The 14,468-nt window shown below is 50.2% G+C and overlaps 6 protein-coding genes across 6 annotated transcripts; 3 read left to right on the forward strand and 3 right to left on the reverse strand.

Annotated features, from left to right (window-relative positions):
• Positions 1-234: 234 nt before the first annotated feature.
• STEHIDRAFT_171379 (uncharacterized protein) lies at positions 235-1,660 on the forward strand (the record flags this gene model as incomplete). Its single annotated transcript, XM_007308535.1, has 4 exons — positions 235-506; positions 575-1,169; positions 1,223-1,394; positions 1,458-1,660. 4 exons carry the CDS (start codon positions 235-237, stop codon positions 1,637-1,639), a joined length of 1,221 nt encoding a protein of 406 aa, XP_007308597.1. The 3' UTR covers positions 1,640-1,660.
• Positions 1,661-1,774: 114 nt separating this feature from the next.
• Positions 1,775-4,668, reverse strand: STEHIDRAFT_124581 (phosphoglycerate mutase-like protein). The gene is made up of 11 exons (XM_007308536.1): positions 3,928-4,668; positions 3,772-3,865; positions 3,694-3,716; positions 3,609-3,638; positions 3,506-3,552; positions 3,100-3,438; positions 2,949-3,019; positions 2,862-2,879; positions 2,601-2,800; positions 2,403-2,528; positions 1,775-2,306 (listed from the first exon to the last, which is right to left on the reverse strand). The coding sequence occupies exons 1-11, from the start codon at positions 4,571-4,573 to the stop codon at positions 2,056-2,058; spliced, it is 1,845 nt and encodes a 614-aa protein (XP_007308598.1). The 5' UTR covers positions 4,574-4,668; the 3' UTR covers positions 1,775-2,055.
• Positions 4,669-4,891: 223 nt separating this feature from the next.
• Positions 4,892-7,356, forward strand: STEHIDRAFT_171381 (uncharacterized protein). The gene is made up of 11 exons (XM_007308537.1): positions 4,892-4,976; positions 5,031-5,270; positions 5,343-5,433; positions 5,529-5,755; positions 5,814-5,855; positions 5,909-5,938; positions 5,998-6,054; positions 6,118-6,229; positions 6,307-6,662; positions 6,723-6,856; positions 6,949-7,356. The coding sequence occupies exons 1-11, from the start codon at positions 4,908-4,910 to the stop codon at positions 7,247-7,249; spliced, it is 1,659 nt and encodes a 552-aa protein (XP_007308599.1). The 5' UTR covers positions 4,892-4,907; the 3' UTR covers positions 7,250-7,356.
• Positions 7,357-7,609: 253 nt separating this feature from the next.
• On the forward strand, positions 7,610-10,235 carry STEHIDRAFT_84879 (gamma tubulin; the record flags this gene model as incomplete). The annotated part of the gene is made up of 10 exons (XM_007308538.1): positions 7,610-7,658; positions 7,718-7,884; positions 7,975-8,157; positions 8,699-8,989; positions 9,059-9,214; positions 9,283-9,429; positions 9,525-9,686; positions 9,768-9,883; positions 9,969-10,032; positions 10,094-10,235. 10 exons carry the CDS (start codon positions 7,610-7,612, stop codon positions 10,121-10,123), a joined length of 1,365 nt encoding a protein of 454 aa, XP_007308600.1. The 3' UTR covers positions 10,124-10,235.
• Positions 10,236-10,544: 309 nt separating this feature from the next.
• STEHIDRAFT_171383 (uncharacterized protein) lies at positions 10,545-12,374 on the reverse strand. Its single transcript, XM_007308539.1, has 11 exons — positions 12,315-12,374; positions 12,226-12,260; positions 12,001-12,172; positions 11,880-11,941; positions 11,728-11,825; positions 11,541-11,665; positions 11,278-11,481; positions 11,201-11,216; positions 11,066-11,132; positions 10,948-11,000; positions 10,545-10,863 (listed from the first exon to the last, which is right to left on the reverse strand). Exons 1-11 carry the CDS (start codon positions 12,353-12,355, stop codon positions 10,693-10,695), a joined length of 1,044 nt encoding a protein of 347 aa, XP_007308601.1. The 5' UTR covers positions 12,356-12,374; the 3' UTR covers positions 10,545-10,692.
• Positions 12,375-13,567: 1,193 nt separating this feature from the next.
• Positions 13,568-14,333, reverse strand: STEHIDRAFT_114384 (uncharacterized protein; the record flags this gene model as incomplete). Its single annotated transcript, XM_007308540.1, has 3 exons — positions 13,568-13,636; positions 13,898-14,089; positions 14,163-14,333. The coding sequence occupies 3 exons, from the start codon at positions 14,331-14,333 to the stop codon at positions 13,568-13,570; spliced, it is 432 nt and encodes a 143-aa protein (XP_007308602.1).
• Positions 14,334-14,468: the final 135 nt, after the last annotated feature.

Below are 14,468 nucleotides of genomic sequence, written 5' to 3' on the forward strand. Positions count from 1 at the left end.
AGTAACATGCTGAACTGCGCCTTCCATTCCGTCTGTCTTCGAGAAAACGGTCTGTCCATCGATTCTTCCTGCCTCGCCAGTGCATAGTGCATACCTGCGCGAGTCAACTCATCGGAGCCAAGTGGAGCTGAACTGTCAAACTCGGGCTTGGGAATTCACAGCCTTGGCAACTATCGAGATGTGCTATATAACTCGGTAGTTGCTCTTTTCTAGCCGCCAAAGACTTCTTTCCCCATGCCCGTCTCATTTGCACCAGCCACGCACCAAGCAAACCCAGTCCGTCTCACGGGAGGAGAACTCTCTCCGAACGAAATCCTGAAGCAAGCATGTCCATCGCAATGGGAAAAGGTCGATGAGATGTTGCAGTCCTCGTTTGGGGGTGCGGAATCTACATCGAGCAACGTATCCCCAAAGAAGAATGGTTTCGTCGATACAGTGGTCCTGGCTTACAACCAACATTACGCCCTCGTCATTCGTCCTGATGATGTTTGGCTTGCGATCCTATCGTACGTCTCTCTTCCTAATAACATAGTCTCAAGACACTCTCTGAAACAATAATATCTCTGGAACGTAGCCAATTCAATGCCTTCGTTAACGCAAATGCCGAACAACTTCGTTCCGTATTCGTCGCACACGAAGGCCAACGTGAACTTACCGTCGTAGCTCAAGGGAATCGGTATAGCGTCGACTTCGGCTCGCTTTCGCGTCAGATGGTCGACTTGATGTCCGACGCGGTCGTCGACAAGAGTCTGACCGACTGGATCATTCCCTCCTTCACTACCACCACTCTCAATGACAAGACTGTAAGCTGCATGTTGATGATGGCGACCATGAAGGCGTACTTCTCGTACGGGATGATGCTTATGTGCGGTATCCCTCGAGTGACGCTCGAAGGGACGAAGGAGGACTGGGAGGAATTGAGGAGTAAAATCGAGAAACTGAAGACTTACGGTGTGGAATGCGTGGCCTGGTATCACCTGCTTGGTCCAGTCTTGGACCGCTTCGTGTGTGCATTCGACGAGCCAGACGGCGCTGCGAACATCGATTTTTGGCAGCGGGTGGCACATTATGAGGGTGGCGGGAGTGGGCCGACTTACTTGACTGGCTGGATCACCGCGTTTTGTGCATTTAGTGACGAGGGGAAGTGGCTTGGAAGTCCTTTACACAAGGTACGCGTGTGCTTCGGACTACTGCTGGGTAGATGGACTGACTGAACTGATAGGAGGTTTCCGAGGTTCCTCGTCCGGAAACCCTTTCTGCTGAAGAGTTCTGGTCGGCGTTCAAGGTCGCAAATCGTGCGCCACGTTTCGGGGAACCGCTTGAGACATTGACGTTGGACGGTACGACCTATCACAGTATAGACACCGATGACATACCAGTCAGCTACGCCGAAGGTGAGCTTACATCCACCTCTCTTCCTAGCCACGGCGTCGCCGCTCACGATACGGGATATGTAGTGGACGTCAAATTGGACGACAACGGGGTAGAGCTCAAGAGTATGATTGTCGCGGGCCTGGTTGGAAGTGAAGTCCAATCGAGCGGAGACGCAGAGCTGAGCACGGCGGGAGTGAGAGATATTGTGAAACCGCTCGCGGGTTGGTGGATGTTTACGAAACGAGGTGATGTGGAGAAGCCGTGAGGGACTTGGGTATGATACCGACCGGGGATCTATAAGGCTGAACAGCTCGGAATGTAGTTGTTAGTAACTGTGTCCTCTGGTAATTTGACTGCCAGAGTTTGTGGCTGCAGAAGGGAAAGGGAGCCGATGATTTGGGCAAAAGCTTCATATGAGAATGTGGACACAGTGAATTTGCGTAGGTCAGAGAGTGTGACATGACAGAGTCAAAGTGAAAAATGCAATGATTGTGTGTCGATGAGTGAAGAATATGACACAGCAAGAAATCTATCCATCCGATTAGACAGAGGCGCCCGAACTCGTAGATTGTCCCACAACCTCGTAGTCCCTGTAACCGTGTGCCACCATCGCACGCGTGTATCCAAGTCGCCTCAATTGTCTCGCAGTCCCCTCCAAGTCTCAAGCTCACCCAAACCTACTTACCAAACCACACCGGGTGGATCTCCCGTAACCGTACTCCACTCCTTCCCACCCGGGACACTCCAATCCCCACGACAAGCCCATTCCCAGTCCGTGTTCTGTATGATCTTCTTCTGAGACTCGACGAACGTCGGGATGGGACACATGCCGTGTTTGTCCTCCGGGCAGCCGGCGATGCCGGTGAGAGGGGCGACGGCGTCGTTGATGATGACGCGGATTTGAGGATCGGGAGAGGTTTCGCAGGAGAGCACTGTGGATAAGCAAGGGAAAAGATTTCGTGGTGGTTGAGGTTAGTATTGACTTTTCGGAGGAGAAGTATGGGACGGAGAAGGGAGTGATTACGCACGTTGAAATTGGATGTTGGTGGAGAAGGGCGAGAGTTGGGACGAGCGGAATGTTCTGTACGATGGGATATGATCGCTCGGTAAAGGACCCGCCGCAGCGAAAGATGAAAGATTCAAAGCCGTGATGACTATTCGAAAACACGAGTCAGTGTCTTTCCAAGTACGGTGGATAGATGGAGTAAAAGTGAGTCGAAACGCACTGTTGAGGACGACAACCTCGTGCGTCGCGTCAACGTATAGATTATGGTTGAGGGGGAAGGTGATAGGGTCGTCATCGAGGGTGGCGTTGGTCGAGGAGTTGTGGGTCGCTATCGGCGTTTGGGTAAGACGGGCGACCATCTCTTGGATGTAGCCTATGCCTTGTACACGGGAGACTGGCGAGCCAAAGGCAGAGTCATACCTTGCCATATGAACGATAGGATCAGAGCAACGAAACCCAAATATTAATCGAAATAACTCACCAGAAGTAGATATCGAGGCTGTCAAAAGCGAAAGAGCACTCCCCGTCAATTTGGTTCAAAACGTCGAACAAATGGTCATCAACTCACGAGTAGTCAAATCCTTCCCATTCTTCCTGCGTGAACAGTTCGCAGAACTTGGAGTACCCGATAGCGACGGTCTATCGCCATTTCGTAAACCGAGTGTCAGATTCAGCACATCGCGCCACACCGACAGCACGCCTTTCGCAATCGAATTTACCTCATAAGCACACATCTGCTGCATCGTATACACATCCTCAATCTTCAAATCAAATCCGTCAAGCTCAACCTGCAACCTCTCCCTCGCATCCTTCAAATAAATCTCGGCCCATTCCTTGACGAAAGCAGTTCCACGGTCAGACTTCGACCTGTCGCGCGAATTGGGACAGGTCATGTACGGCGAGAGCGTGTTGTTGTAGCCGCTCTCCTCGATGGTGATGCTCTGCAGGTATTTGTCCTCGTACGGGATGCCGAAGAATCCGGCGGCGAAGTTGAGAGCGGATTTGAGCATGCGGTCTTGGGACTCTGTGCGGAAGACGGGGAGGGAGTCGGTGAAGTTCTGTTGGAGTGGCGGTGGCGCCGGAAGGTCAGCGAGGGACCAAAATAGTGAGCATTAACAGTCAAACCTCGAGCAGAAATCCGTATTTCAGGCGCATAGAAATCCCGAGGTCGTCTGTAGCACCGTCAGTACTGACGTTCTAGTAGCGGATATTATGGCGCATAACTCACAAAGCTGCTGTCTACCAAACGGCGTTAAAACTAAGAGGGATGAGACGGGCGCGTAACATTCAATAATGCAATGCCAGATGCATACCTTCTTCTCCCAGCTTGTATGTCCTAAGTTGATTCGTGAGTAGATGGTAACATAATCTAGTGTACGCAGGCTCCATACCATTCGTTGAGGAAGTCCAAGTCTCCTTTGGCTGTCCAGTTCTCGGCGTTGTGATTCAAGCGTCCAGCGAAAGCGGCAGGACCACCATAAGAGGCTAAGAAAAGAACGTTCGCTATCAGTCAAAGCGTCTACTCAGCCAGAATTAAATACACGCACCCCACTGGGTCGGATACCTCGCCCCATGACGATGCAAGAAGTGCAGTCCAGTGACCGTACACTGCTCCGGTGCCTCCGGACCCGAATCAATCCCAAACGTCCCTCTGGGTACACTGTACCATGGCGAGAGGTTGCCCCAGGACTTGAAGAGGTCGAAAGACTTGCTAGTGGATTTCTCGCCCGAGTGTAATGTTACAGGCAGGACTAGCTGAGGCGCGCCGGTGTGGACGGGATAGGAGGGTGCTGTGGCGATGAGAGCTGCCTCCGCACCAGTTGGCGTCGCACCTGGGTATCCAACGTCGGTGGGGAATAGAGTAGGGTCCGCATTCGTTGGAGATGCTGGAGGCCAATTGTGGACTTCGGTTGAACCGACGTAAGGAGGCGCGAGCGCGTTGAGAACATCCTCCTCGAGGCCGTACGAATTAGACGACAGACAAGACGGCCCAATAATTGCAAGTTGGATTCCAAGACAAGCAATGCCGCCAGCTACAAATGCCAGGATAAGCTGAGTGACCGAGAAGTTACGACGAGGTGAAGGCTCGAGGCGTGCGGCTGGTTCAATGTCTCTGGAAGACTCTGGCAGGAGAGCTTGCTGCTCCTCCTTATACTCATCGCCGACCTCGACGTCGAGCTCGCGTCCGCGCATGGTGGTTCGAGTTCAAGAGAGAGATTCTATCGAACCCGAGATAAGGAGGACGCGTTCTGACTCCGAGAGTAACGGTCACGAAAGGTGTAAGGAAAGTGATGGTAGTGCACTACAAATTATTTGTAGCCATTTGTAGTGAGCTTCAGGTCCGGGGTTTAGTTCAGTTACGTAAGGTCATTTCAACCGAATTGACTCGCGATTATTGGTTCAGCCTGCTTCTCTGTTTCCATCTTTTCAAGGTTTTCTACATTGGCATGTACTGCTCATAACATCGGCTCTTTGTCTCTATCGAAGACTCCATATATAATTGTTCTGTATACGAACCGTCACAAACATGGCCGACGAGGACACCGCGCGCTTGTGCGTGCAAATAATCCACACCCACTTTGGGCCACTAACATCAGTGAGTGGGCCTTTACTATTTTGTAGGATAAAATCACAACGTCGATTTCAATAGAAAGTGGCGTCCACTCTCCTCACCCGTGGTCGACTATCATTCCCCCATCTCGTCCGCTTCAGCTCCTTGAAACCGCGCACCGTCCGCGCCTCCATTCTCGTCCTCGTCCAACACAATCTTCTCTGGCATGCACAGTCCGACGACGACGGGGAAGTATTCGAAGTGAACGTAGAGGACTGCCTGACGAGACTACGATATGGGAGATACGTGTGGTTGGCGGAGCAGTTATTCGGGAAGGCGGTGTGTGTTCACGTTCGCTCGTGCGTTATTCGTTCATGATGGTAAACAGACATCTTTTTGCTGTTTGAACAGGCTGCGGATATTGTACAACTGATACTGGATCATGGAAAGCTTCGTCCACCAGATATCATTTCTCAAATGCCCATCTTCCTCGATGCTAAAGGTGCGTCGCATTGTGCCTTTGTGCTTGGACCGTCAAATGTGGCACCGGTGTGGCCCAGAGCACAAACTGTGTTGCTGACCTCGCCCTTCACATAGAGTCCGCAAAATACACCCAAGCACTCTTCACGCTCGTCTCATCTTCATATCTTAAACCTGCCACAGCTCTATCGCATCAGTCCACAACAGACACGCGCCTCAAATATTTCGCGGAAGAGAAGGCCAAAGTAGTGGGATACCCGACAGCAAAGCAGCTACGAGAAGCGAAGGAAGTGGCCGATTCGAGGCTGAAGCGGGAAGAGGAGGATGCTGAGAAGATTGGGCTTGTGAGTTCACCGTATTAGGTAGGTCGATAAAGTGCTGATATCTTTGATGGTGGTCTAGAAACGGAAAGCGAGAGAGCAGGGCGGCAGAAAATCGTCCAAAGTGGGTGTTTGATTTCCATGTTTTGAGCCTGCGCGTGTATTGACAAGCTGTAGCGACAAGCGGTCGAGGAAGAGGTAGTCGATGTAAGTAACACACCACATATCTTTGTTGTCGCCCGACGCTGATCTCGAGACCGATGCAGGACGATGTCTTCTTCCGAGTGAACGCTCAGAAGTTCAACATTCACATTCGAAATAAGGTACATACTTACGACCTTCTTTATTTACTCTCACTCACACCGATGGGTCCTTCTGTGAAATAGCTCATCGAGTCGGCTGCACGAGAACGTTTCAATGACGGCGCGGCGCTGGTCATGCGTGCCGCCCTAAAAGCAACAGAATCTAAACAAAAGTCTGTTGCCGACGTTCGTTCAGGTCTGTGAACCCTCCATCCTCCCACCTCACCCATTCACCTGCATCCCTAACAACTCTCTTCTCTTCATACCCCGCAGATTCAACCACCGTAGCCACCATCGCCATGCATCTCTCCGACGAAGACGTCTCCACGCTGTCATCCACCCTCATCACCTCCTCGAAATCCACCTCCTCGTCCTCATCCTCCAAAAAAACAATAACACTCCTCCAAAACTTCCTCGGCATGCTCTCCTTCGCCGATAACCCCACCGCGGCAGGCCGAGCGGCGTCTTTCGTGAGCTTCAGCGGATCGAAACTCTTCGTCGAGTTTGAGACGGTCGGGAAGAGGTTGAGGAGGCGCGTGTTGGAGGCTGTGACGAGGGAGAGGCATGGAGAGGATGGGGTGAGGGTGTTGAGGCTTTTGATGGATACGGGGAAGGTGGATGAGAAACAGGTGCGTTCAACCCCGGCGGGAACGTTCTAGTCCGAAACTGACGATTCGAAATGTTCGTAGATCTCGAAGGTGGCGATGATGGCTCCGAAGGATTGTAGACCACTTCTGTCCGCTATGTCTGCGGAATCATTGATCAGCATCCAAGAAGTGCCGAAAAGCGCCGACCGGAATCCAACGCGGACTTTCTACCTCTGGTATGCCTCTTATCCTTATCCTCTTTTTTTCGCCTGACCACGCTTACCAACGCTTTAATCTTACTCACAATTGACTTGCATCACGAATCTAGGTACGTCGACCAACAAAAAGCATACTCCGTTCTCCTCCTCAACCTCTACAAAACGCTCTACAACATATCTCTCCGCAAACTCGCCGAGTCCGAAGAGCCGCTCGTCAAAGCCGTCCTCGCGAAACGGGAACGAAAAGACGTGAGCCAGGACGAGGGGCTGTTGACGAGGAATGAGAGAGATGTGTTGAGGGAGTGGGAGGATAAGAGGGAGAAATTGACGGTGTTGGAAGCGAGGGTGGAGGAGGCGGTGTTTATTTTGAGGGATTTGGGGGCGTTGGCGGCTGGCGGTGGGGAGGATTAGATGTGACGTCGTGGGTACGATATGTTGTGGTAGAAGAGGTGGCGATGTGATGTGTGTACTGTTTTAGGGAAGACGAGGTAGATGCAGACTATGCTGTTTAGTATATGTATGACCTAGACCAGCGTCCGGCAGCTCTGAGGGTTATTTTCACCCACACTCTTTGGGAAAAGCGTCTCATACGAATATGTATCTTACCATGCAGTGCCAGTCACACCGTTCACAAGATTAGACTGGGTATAATATTGGGTGGCATGTCCAAAAGTATCAGGCTTACGTAACACGCGACGCGACTTGCCCACTTTCTCCCACTCGACGCGTCGTGCATCTATCGTTACCTCTCCCAGCATCAACTGTGGCACCATGCCTCGAGAAATTGTAACAGTCCAGCTAGGACAATGCGGCAACCAAAGTGCGCATCTTTCAACCATCGTAAACCTAGCAGAGCCTCTGACTATACGTCGCGTGCAGTGGGCTCGGTTTTCTGGCAACGCCTGTGTGCAGAACATGGTATCAACAAGGAAGGTATCCTTGAAGAATGGGCCACAGAAGGAGGAGACCGGAAGGACGTGTTTTTTTACCAGGCTGATGACGAGCATTATATCCCCCGCGCTATCCTGGTTGATCTTGAGCCACGGGTGCGTCTGTCTGGCCTTCGGTCATATGCTGTTTGGGCAGGCTGTGGTAGGCTGCAGTGCTGATGTAAATAGATCATATCAACATACTAGGTTATCAACAACATCTTGACTTCTCCATTCGCGAATCTGTATAACCCGGAGAACATATTTGTGTCGAAAGATGGAGGTGGCGCCGGGAATAATTGGGCGCAGGGATATTCGTTGGGAGAGAAATTGTACGAGGACATTATGGAGATGGTAGACCGAGAGGCTGAGGGGAGCGATTCGTTAGAGGTGCGTAACTTTGGCCGTGTATCTTTCGGGCTGCTGGGCGTCGCTCTTGCTGGTGGAAACTTGGCTCTTGACGGCGAGTGGAATGTGGCGTTATGATCCTTGCGAGCCCGGCGCTTGACCGTTGAACCAAGCGATAGGTCTCGTCGGTGGAGTCTTCGTTCTGAATTATCGGGAGAACTCTACTTTTAGAAAGAGCCAGCGAAGCTAAACCCAATGTTTGCATCCTCGTCCTGTCTCGCCACAATTGACTACTGTCACTCTGGTTTTAGTTGAATAAAGTCAGAGCTCGAGCTCGTGCACTCCGATTTCATCCTGGGTGACTGTTCACAGGACCTCTCACCGGAGGACGACGTCTTTCTTAATCTTTCATCTTCGAAGGCCCACTGAACAAAGTGTGAATTGCCCGCAACATATCGAAGTCGTTTCATGGTTTGGAAATGTTCTGCTCTGTCTCCTGAGCGCTGTACTTGAATTATCTATCTTTCCCCGAGTCTTTAATGCTCATGTTCATCCCATACTAACCAACTGTTTTTTTGTATAGGGGTTCATGCTCCTGCACTCAATAGCAGGTGGCACCGGGTCCGGACTCGGTTCCTTCCTCCTCGAACGTCTCAACGACAAATTCCCCAAAAAGCTCATCCAGACATACTCCGTATTCCCGAACGCACAAGAAGGCGATGTCGTCGTACAACCGTACAACGCCATGCTCACGCTCAAGCGACTGATTAACCATGCAGACTCGGTTGTTGTGCTGGATAACGGTGCATTGGCGAGGATCAATGCGGACAGATTGCACGTCCAGACGCCATCGTTTGATCAGACGAATCAGCTCGTAGGTTTTTGTTTATTGGTGTAATCGCCTGGAATGGATGTTGATGATCGGATGGCGTGACTGTTATAGGTATCTACAGTCATGGCCGCAAGTACACAAACACTTCGGTACCCGGGTTATATGAACAATGACCTGGTTGGAATCATTGCCTCACTCATCCCTACACCGCGGTGTCACTTCCTTATGACTTCCTACACCCCCTTTACCACCGACACCATTGACAAGGTAAGCCATTCCAACCCTTATAACCATGCTCCATACGGGCGAGAAACTGATGTGTCTTGCGATCACAGGCCAAGCCCATCCGACGAACAACAGTTTTAGACGTCATGCGTCGTCTGCTACAACCGAAGAATCGCATGGTGTCGACGACAGCAAGCAAATCTTCATGTTATATTTCCATCCTCAATATCATCCAAGGTGACGTCGATCCAACAGACGTACGTTTCTCAAAATTTCGTCTCTTCCCTCCCATCTCTCGTGTGATAGCCCCTGTGGCGTATGCTGATATGTGGCCCGTGGTTGTTGTCGATAGGTGCACCAATCGCTACTTCGGATCCGAGAACGCCAACTGGCGAACTTCATCCCTTGGGGTCCTGCCTCAATTCAAGTCGCGCTGACGCGGCGATCACCATACATCACGACTAATCATCGCGTCAGCGGGCTTATGCTTGCGAACCACACCAGTATCGCCTCGGTATGTATGACTCCAGTTACCCTCTCATTCCTTTGGCCGTTCAAATAGAAGCGAATATGCTGATGGAATGTGACATTATAGCTCTTTAAGCGCATGCTCGATCAGTTCGACAGACTGCGGAAACGAAACGCTTTCTTGGAGCAGTATAAGAAAGAGAGGATGTTCGAGAATGGGTTGGAGGAATTCGACGACGCACGGTACGTCTGCATAACCTCATCGTACCCCCATCGTTCTTCTTATTCCTCAACTGCGGCTGACGTATATATATCTGTGTGATAACAGGGCAACGGCCGACGAGCTTTTGAAGGAGTACAAAGCGTGCGAGAGCCCTGATTATATATCTTATGTGCGTTTTATGTCCCTCATGACGCCGTTGTCATGCTGAACATGGTCTTTTACCTATTTAGGGCTCTGCGGATGGTGAACAAGGCGGTTGATCTCTTGCATTGAGTGATGTATTTGTTCTGACTGTGGTGGTTCGAGTCATGTTGTTTCTCACATTTGTTCCTGGTTGAGTGTATACCACCGTTGTGCATCCTGTAATTTGCTAGGCTTTTGTTAATGATTACGCAGATCTTTTGATCATAGAACACTACACAGGAGCCCGACTGAGCTTTACATGAATCTAACTACTTTCTTGGAATACATAAGGGTGACACGTCTACGATTTAAATACCATTCCACGCAACTCTACCGAAAGGATCACACCGACACCGTCTCAATATCTCCCGCACGCTGAAGTGAACGCTGAGATGAAAAATCACGACACTTTCAATCAAAGTACCATAATCTTATAGCACTGGAAACACATACCTCTTCCTTCGGTGCTGCTGTCGTATCTCCTCCCCAAGAATCAGGACTCCGATCACCTGCACCTCGCCCACCTCTTTCTTCATCCTGCGACGCCACATCTGCATTCCCAATAATATTCACAGTATTATCTTCCTTATCATTGAAACTCCCCACATCGGTCGGACTGTCGTACTCGCCACTTTCATCATCGTCATCATCCAAAGTCCTCAAGGGTCCCCCGATATTGCCCAAGATCCTCCCAGGCGCTGCGCCAGCGAACTCCAGTTGGCTCATCTCCGCTGTCCTGTGTTTGCTGGCATCGGTAGCGTTGAAGTCGAATGTTTTGAGATTGAGGTAGAGTCTGCTGACGAGCATGTTGGGTATGCTGCGTATAGCAAGGACGAGGAGATGTGAGTTGCCATATTGAGAGATGTAATGTGTTCCGGTGAGAGGAAGGGGTAATGCGTACGCGTTGTAGAAGGGCGTAAGGAGGAGGAAAAAATCTGAGGAAAGGCCCATGGACTACGAATGGGTGAAGATTCATCAGTGGGATCAACAACGAGAAACCGACGGCGAGAATGACGTACTGGATTGTCGCTGAACGTAGAATAGAGCTGGGTGGTTGTTACTGCAATGGCCGTCAACAGAGACAGACTGAAAGAAGATCACTGATTAGCATAAAATCGATGACCCATAAAAGCTCTAAACAACAAGAAACTTGCAAGAAATAGATGGTGCCTATACGTATCCCTGACTGAGCAAAATCAATCGCAGGAAATTTTGGGGAGGCCATACTTACCATCGCGTAGCAAGAGTTGAGAAATGCTCGTCTGACCCATCCGCTGCATGTGACGGCCGTGTTCGAATGTCTTTGCGACGGTGAGGACAAAGAGGACGATGTCGAAGACCAAGGTCGTCAATACGATAGATGTTTCCACTGCAGGGGATAAGTTGGTAGTCAGTACAATGCTCTATGCTCACGCCACCGTTCGGGGGCTTACACCTAGAGGCCACAAAAGTCAGTGAATAAGATAAACCATCCGCACTGTAGAGAGTGCCCACCGAGAAAAGGGAGTCAGTGAAGCGTCTGTCCTCGTCGTGAAGACACAGAGTGAGATATTAGGATCGGGCATTCCTGTGTCTTCCACATCGGTGACTGCGATGCCTATTGTCAATGCTATTGTCCACTGTGGATGCAAATATTTAGCGAAAAGTTGCAGAGAACAATACAGAAGTAAGTGTCGCTCACGATAACTTGCGCTTGATGAGCGAGGATCAGTCCTCCGAGGACGACTGCGACCCAAAGTGCTTTATCGTACAAGACGATGACCCTGAGGGCAAATAGGCCTAAAGCTTTGTGAGCGCGTGTATCTTCTGTACGATGATACCTCGAATACCCACAGTATGTTGTAATTCCTGCGATGAACTGGGTCATGATCGGCGCATAAAAAAAGTCGTGGCAACTAGAGAATGGTTTGTTCTATGATGAGTCGGGCGCGTTTCGCAACAAGGAGTTACTTACAATGACTCAGATCGACCTGGAACGAGAAACATAACAGTTTGACCGATGCATCCGAAAAAGAAGCAATATCGGTTCACGACAAAGAGCGCGGACATGAGATTCCATCTTTTACACCAGACGCTCGGTATTTCCATTGTCAGAAAAGTGAGCATGTACTCGTAGATGAACAATGCTGAAGGCAGACATTTGAGCGTTTATCATCACAGTAACACGGATAACACTCACATGTAGCTGCCGCCCACACATAGTTGGACAATTGCCTGTCAAAGAAGCGGTCAGCGGCTCGCACGCATCACAGATATTGACTAACTCACGCAGTCTCGTACTCGAAGACGTTTGAAGCGGAGTCCGACATGGCAAGGATGCGAGGTGAGAAGTGCAGGGCGGAGCAATAACGAATGAAGTCCCGACGATGGTCTTCTTATGTCTGGGTACATGTTGAGAAGAGGTCTTTGCAAGGGGTTGAAACCATCATCGAAAAGGCACTCTAAAATGTTCATGCGAACATTGTAGAGTTCTCATGGGAAGTACACAGCTTCATGGAGTTAAAAACTGAAGGCTTCTCTGAAGTTCTGATGATGGTCACAAAACGCAGTCTTTCAGAGGCTTTCTTATCAGGCGAACTGGCCGTCAGGCATCCATGCATTCCTAATCATTATGCCTGCGTATGTCCTTGCCAAGATGATTGTTTCAAGATGGGAAACGACAAGCTCATGCGTGCACCGCTTTGCTGCAGGAAGTGATGCTTGTGACCTTGGTATGAGAGAGTTCGGAGATACTGACAAACAGGGCAACTCGGATATCAGCCACACGCTGCATCGTGGTGGGGACGTTTCGTACCTTCACATTTCCACGGACGATAGCTGGAGTTAGATCGGAGAACTGTTCGAAGCAAGCAATATCTCTTGAATACCTCGTTTAGAATAGAATATTTAAAAGCCTACTAATCAGACGTACTGATCGGTAGGGTATCTCTAGGTATGACTGGTACCATGTAAATGGCAGTCTTGTTTTCATCGATCCGTAAAAACAGTACGATCAATTGGTGTCCTTCGCCCCCACGAACTACTACCAAACGCAAACCAAACATCGCCGTCCGCGAGTCACATCAAAGTCACATAGACCACATCATGATCAAGGAGAGCGCTGACTCACCGTAAGGATCAGCCAAAGAAGCCGACGAATGCTTCCTTTCACAACAAGTATATATCAGCGAGCAATGATGTTAGTATGTGGAACCGTATCGAACGAACACGAAAAAAGCAGACCAAGTAGTACATGTACTGATACTTGCTACTACAAATTGCTTTGTACTCACTGCGTCTTCAGCTTGCTGGCAGCTATTGTGAGCCTTCATCCGCTTAGATTGCGCCCTGGTGGCACGTAATACGGTAGAGCCTTCGTGCTGACCGTCCCTATGTGGATGAGGCTACCAGTAAAGCGATCCAGGTGAAGTAGTTGGTTGTACGTGTACTCCAGCTTGGACCTGCTTCCCTTTTTTTCCCGAGCCGGCGGATGCCGGCCCATGCTTAGACTCGCTCGTCACCGACACCCTTAGATGAACACCTCACCGCCGAACAGGTGTGCCAGTAAGGCCAACGTCGAACCAAAGAAGAATTCCGATGGACTGACGCAGCTACTAGTCGTATCGAAAAATTATTGTGGACAATAGAAGGGCCCAAGTCATTATCAATCTCTCCATCAGAATACATCCTCCTCATCGCTGACAGAGCTCCATAAACGAGACCTAGCTATAATGCGTATCAAACCAGCAGCTATGCATAACACTCTGAGGCTCCCAAAGGACTATCTTGTCCGTGGCCGCGGACTTCTCAGTTCTCCTGTGGAATATGATATCAGTCACATATTTTTACGGTCGAAGATGTGGGGAAAATACCTTGGTCCACCCCGCGTTGTTGATAGAGTCCAAAAGATCGTCAATCTGAGTGTCCTTGATGAGTGTGATCGCATAGTGCGTATCGTGGTCGTTGACGGGGTGGAGCTCCCCTGTGTCGAGGTTGCCCGAGTCGATGGACCAGACGTTCTTGTTCTGGTTCGGAAGCTTAGTCTTGTCGCTGTTCGTGGACATCTAAAACAACATAAGCCTCTACCGCAAATTCTGGGACCACATAATTAGGATGAATGAAGGGAGGAGGACGTACCCCCTTGTTTGGGTTGGCCGGCACAATATTGTTTGTCGGATTGTCGTAGTCCGTTGGTGTACGGACCTTGTTGTACGCCTTGCTGGCTCCGCCGTTGCGGTAAAGCGTCACAGCCAAGGCGGACTGGGCAGTGAATGCCAGAGCAAGGATGATGGAAAAGGTGAACTTCATGATCGTATGGGTAGACGATTGAACGAGATGTCAAGGAACAGTGGATAAGCTGCTGTTGATGAGAGGGTCTGAGCATTCCGTGAGGGTTTTATACCTATTCGTTCAACTCATAAACGAATGCCGACCGAGGGGATG

The sequence above is a fragment of the Stereum hirsutum genome (genome assembly GCF_000264905.1).
Source record: "Stereum hirsutum FP-91666 SS1 unplaced genomic scaffold STEHIscaffold_15, whole genome shotgun sequence".
NCBI lineage: Eukaryota > Fungi > Basidiomycota > Agaricomycetes > Russulales > Stereaceae > Stereum > Stereum hirsutum.

What these genes read in the sequence shown, in the direction of transcription:
- STEHIDRAFT_124581 (XM_007308536.1), bottom strand. Translation starts at nt 4,573, where the DNA reads ATGCGCGGACGCGAGCTCGACGTCGAGGTCGGCGATGAGTATAAGGAG. An exon ending in TTGGACTTCCTCAACGAATG is followed by an intron (nt 3,717 to 3,771) that starts GTATGGAGCCTG and finishes GAATCAACTTAG; the next exon opens with GACATACAAGCTGGGAGAAG. An exon ending in GTTTGGTAGACAGCAGCTTT is followed by an intron (nt 3,553 to 3,608) that starts GTGAGTTATGCG and finishes ACGGTGCTACAG; the next exon opens with ACGACCTCGGGATTTCTATG.
- STEHIDRAFT_171381 (XM_007308537.1), top strand. Translation starts at nt 4,908, where the DNA reads ATGGCCGACGAGGACACCGCGCGCTTGTGCGTGCAAATAATCCACACC. An exon ending in ATGCTGAGAAGATTGGGCTT is followed by an intron (nt 5,756 to 5,813) that starts GTGAGTTCACCG and finishes ATGGTGGTCTAG; the next exon opens with AAACGGAAAGCGAGAGAGCA. An exon ending in GGAAGGTGGATGAGAAACAG is followed by an intron (nt 6,663 to 6,722) that starts GTGCGTTCAACC and finishes AAATGTTCGTAG; the next exon opens with ATCTCGAAGGTGGCGATGAT.
- STEHIDRAFT_171383 (XM_007308539.1), bottom strand. Translation starts at nt 12,355, where the DNA reads ATGTCGGACTCCGCTTCAAACGTCTTCGAGTACGAGACTGC. An exon ending in TCACTGACTCCCTTTTCTCG is followed by an intron (nt 11,482 to 11,540) that starts GTGGGCACTCTC and finishes TGTGGCCTCTAG; the next exon opens with GTGTAAGCCCCCGAACGGTG. An exon ending in CTACGTTCAGCGACAATCCA is followed by an intron (nt 11,001 to 11,065) that starts GTACGTCATTCT and finishes ACCCATTCGTAG; the next exon opens with TCCATGGGCCTTTCCTCAGA.